The 8239-nt window shown below is 51.1% G+C and overlaps 1 protein-coding gene across 4 annotated transcripts in view; it reads right to left on the bottom strand.

Annotated features, from left to right (window-relative positions):
- Window positions 1-6326: 6326 nt before the first annotated feature.
- MGAT5B (alpha-1,6-mannosylglycoprotein 6-beta-N-acetylglucosaminyltransferase B) overlaps window positions 6327-8239 on the bottom strand; it is a 68830-nt gene continuing 66917 nt past the window's right edge. For all 4 annotated transcript variants that reach the window (XM_074319630.2, XM_074319631.2, XM_074319632.2 and 1 more), the window contains one exon: window positions 6327-7829. In XM_074319630.2, coding sequence (XP_074175731.2) covers window positions 7631-7829 — 199 coding nt within the window. In that variant the 3' untranslated portion in view covers window positions 6327-7630. The remainder of the gene's footprint in view (window positions 7830-8239) is intronic.

Below are 8239 nucleotides of genomic sequence, written 5' to 3'. Positions count from 1 at the left end.
GGCCCTACCCACACTTTCCAGCTGCATCCTAACCCCATGACGAGGACTTGGCTCCTGCTTTCCCAGACCCCATCCTTCAACAGAGCCAGCTTTCCACTTCAAAGTTTAAAAGATGCCACTTTTCATTATGTTTGAGTGCAATGTACCCTGAGGCATTTTGTGGTAAATGGCTGTCAATAAACAGTTTATGCATTAATTATTATTAATTATTTCCTTGAGCAGTGGCTAGGGTAGGCAGGGCCCCACTCAGCCCTCAGTAATATGTCAGCTGTCAAACCCTGGATGAGTGGGGCTCTGAGCAGCTGCCCGTGTTGGCTCCTTCTGGGTCACCTGGGCCTGGGTGGGAGAGGGAGCAGCTGGAGCTGAGCTGTGGCCTCCAAACTGCGAGAAGAAAGAAGGCAGAGGGACAGGGCCAAGTCCGGACTGGCAAAACAGTAATACCCTCCACCTGGGTGGGATGTCACCTGTGGACAGCCCTCTATCAGGTGGTGAGGACTTTTGTCTTCAGCAAGGGGGGGAAGGAGAATTACCACTTATGAAGCAGTGGCTGAGGCACCTTACATGTGGGATAAATCCATTCTTCAGAAAACAAAACGCAAATAAGACAAAAAACCCTGATTTGTAGCACATGCCAATTTTTGAGGCATAAACACTCCCACCATGGCCAGTTTCAAGATACCAATTGAACACCTGACTTATAAAATTCCTGGAAATCCAACCACCATTTCTGCAAGGTAGTGGGAGCTGGCCGCAGCACCCCAGTGTGTGGGATGAGATTCAAAACTTCCCTGCAGGGAGCTGTGATCGTTAATTTCATGTGTCAGTTTGACTAGGCCTCAGGGTGTTTGGTCAGACATTATTCTGGTGTGTCTGTGAGGGTCTTTTCAGATGAGACGAACAACTGAATTGATAAACTGAGTAAAGCAGATGGCCCTCCCCGATCTGGGTGGGCCTCGTCCAGTCAGTTGAGGACCTGAATAGAACAAAAAGGCTGACGCTTCCACAAGTAAGGGGCAACACCTCCACCTGCCTGCCTTGAACTGGGACATCGATCTTTTCCTGCCTTGACTTGAACTGAAACACTGGCTTTTCTTGGGTCTTACGCATGCTGGCTTTTGGACTGGATCTTACACAGTAAGTTCACCTCATTCTCAGGTCTTTAGACTCAGACTGCAACTACGCCATCTGTCCTCCTGTGTCTCCAGCTTGCCAACCGTGGATCTTCAAACTTGCCAGCCTCCATAGTCACATGAGCTAAGTCCTTTTAGTAAATTATATATCTATATATAGAGAGAGAGCCAAATATTATTCAGGATGTTTCTCTGAGGGTGTTTGTGGATGAGATTAACATTTAATCAATGGACTTTCAGTAAAGCAGACTGCCCTCCATAATGTGGGTGGGCCTCATCCAATCAGTCGAAGGCCTGACTAGCATAAAAGCCTGATTTCCCTTGAGAAAGAGTATATTCTGCCAGCAAACAGCCTTTGGACTTGAGTGAACACTTCCTTGGTCTCCAGTCTGACAGCCCACGCTTCAGACTGTAGCAGCCAGTGTTTATCATCACGTGAGCCAAGTTCTTAAAAGAAATCTCTTTCTCTATATACACACACATCCTGTAGGTGTATGTATATGTCTGTATCTCTCTCTCTCGCTCTCTCTCTCTATACACACACACACACACACACATCTGTTTCTCTGGAGAACCCTAATACACATGGCAAGAAAGAATTAGGTTGCAGATGAAGTCAAGATTATTAATCAGCTGACCTTAAGATAGGAAGGTCATCCTGAATAATCCACACGGGCACAATGTGATCACAGGGTCCTTAAATGTGGAAGAAGGAGGCAGGAGAGTCCGTGTCAGACAACGAGATGTGAGACTCGACGGCCATTGCTGGCCTCCAGGTGGAATGGCGCCACGAGCCCAGGGGTGTGGTGGCCTCTGGGAGGTGGAAGACGCAAGGACATGGATTCTTTCCCAGAGCCTCCTGAGGGAACCAGCCCCGCCGACACCTTGACTTTAGCTGTGAGACCCATTTTGCACTTTGAAAAATAATAAATAGGGGAGATCCAAGATGGTGAAGTAGGTATCGCTGTTCCTGCTTCCTTCCATGAGCAAATTGAAATTACAACTAAATTATAGCACAATCAACCTGGAAAACCATCTGAAGTCTGGCTGGACGGAAGTCTTATAACTAAGATGTAAAGAAGCCACCTCGAGACTGGTAGGAGGGGTGGAGACGCGGAACGGGCTGACCCCAGACCTCGGTGTGGCGGTTGAGAACTAGGAGGGATTTCTCCGCTGTGGAGGTGCCCCCTAGAGGAGTGAGGGACCCCAGCCCCACACTGGCCTCCACAGCCCAGAGTACTAGTGCCAGTAAAAGGAGCCCGCCCAAGGTCTGGCTATAAAACAGAGTGGGGAGTCTGACCATCTGAGTGGACGGACGGCGGCAGGAAACCCACGTGTCCTCTTAAACGGCCCAGACTCACTCCCAGGCACTCACCTTGGGCTCCAGCGGAGGGGCAGTAACTCAGAGGGTGTCGGAGTCACACGAGGGCAGACTGATGTGCGTGGCTTCGGATGGAGGCTGGAGCATGGTTGGCATTTTCCCTGTGAGAGGTCCTACTCCTGTGTGGCCCATAGGCTGGCACCATCTTTCCTGTGTTGAGCCCGCCCCGCTACACTTATGGCCAAATCTGAATTTGATTGGTCTGGTGAGCTTGGAAACTCCGCCCCCAGCTCACTGGGACTCCACCCCACCCAACTCCCCCATTGCCAGAGGCAGTTTCTCCAAGAGCAGCCAGCCCCAGCTGCATTGCATTCTTTCTGGGAAAACTATCAGAGTCCAACAGATCCCAGGTGGGCAGCGACTGGCCTCAGTGTGCTCTGAGATTGTCAGTAGCTTCAGGCTCAGCACTGACTTCTTTAAGATGGGGGAAAAAAAAGACCAAAATTATGAATAATAAAATGGCACTAGCTACATAGCTATCAACAATTACTTTCATGTAAATAGATTAAACGCTCCATTCAAAAGACATAGGAGAGCTGAATGGATAAGAAAATAAGCTTTTACATATGCTGCCTACAAGAGACTCATTTCAGATTGAAAGACACACACAGAAGGAAAGTAAATGGATGGAAAAAGGTATTTCATGAAAATGGAAATGAAAAAACCAAAAAAAATCTGGGGTAGCAATACTTATACCAGACAAAATAGACTTCAAAATAAAGGCTATAACAAGAGACAAAGAAGGACCCAGTAATCCTCCTTCAGGGTATTTATCTGAAGAAACCCAAGAGTCTACTTCGAGGGGATGTGTGTATCCATATGTTCACTGCAGCATTGTTTACAATGGCCAAGACGTGGAGGCAGCCTGGGTGTCCGTCGATGGATGAATGGATAAAGAAGAGGTGGGTACATATATACAATGGAATATTGCTCGGCCATGGAAGGGAATGGGTTCTTGCCATCTGTGGCAGCATGGATGGACCTGGAGGAAATTGTGCTGAGTGGAGTGTCAGACAGAGAAAGACAAATGCAATGAGATTTCGCTTATATGTGGAATCTAAAGAACAAAATAAACAAACTCATAGATACAGACTCATAGATACAGAGACCATTTTGACAGTTGCCAGATGGGAGGGGGTTTGGGCATGAATGAAAAACGGGAAGGGATTAAGAAGTACAAATTGATTGTTACACAGTAGTCATGGGGATGTAAAGTACAGCATAAGGAATGCAGTCAATAGTACGGTAATAATATGTATGTAGTGCCAGGTGGGTACTAGTCAGGGCGATCACTTCTTATGCAAACGTCTAACCACTATGCTGTACACCTGAAATTAAAATAATATTGAATGTCATCTGTCATTGAAAAATTTAAAAAGGAGGTAAAAGGTGAAGGGGAAGAAGAGGTTCAAATCTCCAAGTATAAAACAAGTAAGTCATGAGGATGTAACATGCAGCATGAGAAATATAGTCAATAATATTGTGATAATGTGGTACAGTGTCAGATGGTTGCTGGACTTATCATGGCGATCACTTCTTTAGGTATATAAATGTTGAATAACTATGATGTATACCTGAAACTACTATAATGTTGTATGTTAGCTATATTTTAATAAAAATCTTTCTAAAAAAGAAAACAATAAAATCATAAATTTGCGCTGTTTTATGCCACTAAGTTGTGGTCATTTGTTATAGCAGCAATAGGAAACTGAAAGTGTCAGATGAGGTTGGGGCCTAGGGGTGAAGGATTCTAACGCCCACATTCTTTCTTCTGTCCCACAATAGAAGCCACTGTTTAAATATAAACGCCCCTGGGAAGGTTAGCAACGGAGTCCAATTTCAGCCTGGGTAACTGGAAAACTTTTCTTTACCAAACACCAGAAAATAAAAGAAGCCACCACGAACAGCAATGTCAGGTGAAGACAGAGCTGAGCTTGCAAGACAGAGGGTATCCTGCTGCCAGAGACTGAAAACCGATGGTAAGTGAGTGTGGTGTGCAAGCTGAAGGGAGTTGCTAGGCCCTGGGACCAAGGGGTGGGGATGTTGCTCCCTCCACGGAGACGGAGGCCTGGCCTTGGTATTGAGGTGGGGAACCCAGATGCCTGCTGCACAGAGCCAGGCCTCTCACGGAGCACGGCCTTAATAAAAGGGTAAAAAGCAGAAAGTGTTCCAGCAAAGAGCTGAGGAAGCTGGTCTGCCTTTGTGGAAGAGGCGAAATACGAGGAGATACTGGCTGAGCAGTTTCCAGAATTGGTGAAAAGCAAGTGTCATCAGATTCAGGAAGCCCAGCGAGTCTCAGCAGGCCCAGACCCTGGACACTGGTACCCAAGACACGAGCACTAGGTGGGAGGCCGTGTGCCTCTGGGCCAAGCACCGCATCAAGCACTTGTGCTGAGCGAATGTTTGTTGAATGAATGAATGATGGTGAGGACGGCACAAGATGGGAAATGATGCTTAAATCCAGCCTTAGACAAGGCTGGGAATTGGCAATCTCTACGCACTCCTCCTTCCCACCTTCTGAGGATGGCAGAACGGAACAGGCAGAATACATTCTTGAGCCCAATATTCAAACATGTGCAGAAGTCAGGGTTATTTGTAGCAGTCAGAGGGAGGTGATCTAAGGCTGAATCCAGCAGGAGGGGTACAGCCCCAGAGTCAACCTGGGAAGTCAGGCTCACGGGACCATCCTCTCTCTGCTGAGCGCCTGGATGCCGCGAGGGCCCATGTTTGCGTGTTTATTTTGGGGGTTACTGGTGTGATTCACAATGTGTCTGAAGCCCTGGGGGCCAGCGTTCTTTCTCCTCTGGGACTCTTACTGAGCAAGCACCATGCTTCTCTGAGAAAAGACAGACTGGGCCTTGTGCCGGGGCCAGTGTCCTGGCCAGGGGGCCATTACGACTCCTGACTCTGAGGACACTTTGCTCAGCCCTCTGGGTTATCATCTTGAAAGGCAGTGTGGACGTCTGACCCCTTCTGTGTTAGTTCTTGTGGCTCCCGTAACAAATGATCACAAACTGGATTTAACAGCCCAGTGCCTGTCATTTCCTCTGCTATTCAGTCGGGGAGCGGTGGCTGGAGCGGGGGGCGGACAGCTTTGGTTCAGGGAGGAAGGGCTGGAGAGCCTGCAGCGTGCCCCCCCCCCCCTCTCGCCGGGATCTGGCCTCAAACCCTGACTGCAGTTCTTCTTTTCCAGGGTCAGACTTCTCTCTGTCTTGCTACCAGCCTGCCCCTGCACCTCCCATTCCACTCACCTCCTTAAAAGTTTAAGAGGGGATTCAAAAGTAGATCCCTCTACAAAGAATTCTTAAAACTCAACAATAAGGGGGCAGCCAGTTAGCTCAGTTGGTTAGAGTGCGGTGCTCTTTACAACAAGGTTGCCAGTTCGATCCCCACGTGGGCCACTGTGAGCTGCACCCTCCACAACTAGATTGAAACAACTACTTGACTTGGAGCTGATGGATTCTGGAAGTACACACTTTAAAAAAAAAAATCTCAACAATAAGAAAATGAACAACCCGCTTTAAAAATGGGCAAAGGACCTGTGAACAGACCTGGGCACAGCGCTGCTGGCCAAGCAGGACCCTGGCGTCACAGTGTGGGGGTCTATGGGTCTCCAGCACCTGCAGGGACTTCCTCTGGGCAGCCTGATGCAGAGAGCCTCAGCTTTGCAGACTGTGTGCTCCAAGCAAAAATGTTGGCCGGGGCCGCAGATATCTACCCCACTGCTCGCTGGCTGGGTGTTCACACCCCTTCGCTCCTCCAACCCTGGGCTCCCCAGGAAAAGATGAGAAATAGCACAGCTCCTCTTCTGCACCTCACATCCCAATAAAATATTTATTATTTCAAGAAATAAATCTTTAAAAAAGAGAGAAAAGAGAGTCTCTATTGCTTTCCCCGAAGGTCAGGCCCTTGATGACTAGTGAGTTTCTGCAGCCACGCTGGCCGCCCAGGCGGTGAGAGGGCTCTCTGGTGGGGCACATCCCCCTCCTGACTCTCAGGGCCCAGGGGCTGCCTCCCTGGAAGGGTGAGGCCCAGGTGGGCAGGGTGGGGTGGCCCTGGGAGGGAGTGGGATTATAAAACAGGGTGGGGTGGCAGTGTTTCTGAGGGCCTGACCTGTTTTATCAGGCAGGGCTCTGGGCTCAGGGTGGGGTAGGGGGGCATCCTGGGGCCGGGGCAGGCATGCCACACACAGGTGGACAGGTGGATCCAGAGGTGGTTGGAAGCTGCAAGTAGGGACACGGATGCAGAATTGATGGGGTGGGGGGCTACATGGGGGTTAGCGGGCCCGGGCAGCCAGGAACTGGGCCGGGGGTGCCCAGGGGCAGAAGCCCCATTAGATGCTGGGGGCGGAGTCCCAGAGCCTGTTCTCAGAGGTGGGGAGGGGACTGAAGCGTTGGGAACAAATCCATGGTCTGGAATCGCAGTCATGCCAGGATGGGTTTCAGGAGAAGTCCAAAGTGAAGAGAGTTGGAACAAGCAGGAGAGGGAAACAATTCAACCCAGGGTCTAAGGGGTCCCTGCACCAAATGTGGTCCCCAAGTGCAGCAGGGAGGGGAGTTTGGGAGAGAGGGAGGGGTGGTGCTAAGAGTTCACAGGAACAGGCCCACTAGTCTGGCCTTCCTGCAGTCCCCTGCCCCGTCTGTCCACACCCCCAACAATTCCAGGAGGACAAGGCTGACCCCTCATGCATCACACCCCACTCCCTGGACCCTTCCATGGGCCATCGGGCAGGCCGTGCCCTGTCTCTCTCTTGAACATCATCAAAAGGCCCCATCCTGGGCCCAAGAAGGACTTCTCTCCATCTGGTCCAGATCTGGCCTTGCACAAAGCAAGGGGCCTCCGACACCTGCTCCTGGGCCCATGGAACCCTCTGACCAAGCCCACAGCTTCTTGGTCACAATGTTCCCATGAGCCGCCGGATGAGAACGAGGAGACTGCCTAGGGTGGGCACTGGGCATGGGGGTGAGATGCCATCCCCCTTAACCTGTGCCTGCTCTGCCCACTTCCTAGCCTAGGCAGGAAGCTCCGGCCTGGGGCATCAAGGGGCGGGTGGGTAGCTGGAGCTTGGAATCTGCTGGTGCTTTCTCCTGCGGCAGGAGGGCCAGCCGGGTGGGCGCCCTCACAGACAATCCTGGCACAAGGCCACCTGGCCCTTGCGAAAGTCTCGGCAAGGACAGAGCCGGTGGTACTTGGTGCTGGAGCCAGCACAGCTGAAAAGCAGAGGCTCTTTCTGCAGGAAGCACTCCTGGCCAGGCTGGGCGAAGGCGGGGTACAGGTGGTTCATCTCTGACTCGGTGCTGTCACAGGGCACCTGCAGCCTGGGCGGGCACCACAGGCAGCAGTCACTCAGTGGGCAGGGTGCCGGCTGCCCCAGTCAGGTACTGCCTGTCCCTGGTCCATCCCACCCCAGGCTCAGGAAGATGTTTCTAAGAGGTGCCAGGGCAAACCTGGGGCTGCACCACTTCTCCCACCTGCTGTGAGAGAGGAGGAGAGAGGGTGGCCGGGAGGGCGGGACACAGGCTGACCCATCAAGAGTAACTGAGGGCAGCTTTCATGACCTAGACCCAGAAGATGCCCAGACAGGCTGGGCAGGAGGCTGAGGGAAGGATGGAGGAGGGCAGTGAGCTTTTCGGGTGCTTTGGGGTTGAGGCTTTGCCAAGAGTGTGGCAGCCGGGACATGGATAGCTGACTAGAAGTCCCTTCAGATCCTCCCTGACTCACTAGGACA

The sequence above is a fragment of the Rhinolophus sinicus genome, chromosome 12 (genome assembly GCF_057876585.1).
Source record: "Rhinolophus sinicus isolate RSI-liver-muscle chromosome 12, RSI-T2T, whole genome shotgun sequence".
In the NCBI taxonomy this organism is placed as follows: domain Eukaryota; kingdom Metazoa; phylum Chordata; class Mammalia; order Chiroptera; family Rhinolophidae; genus Rhinolophus; species Rhinolophus sinicus.
This window is presented reverse-complemented; position numbering and strand designations above follow the sequence as displayed.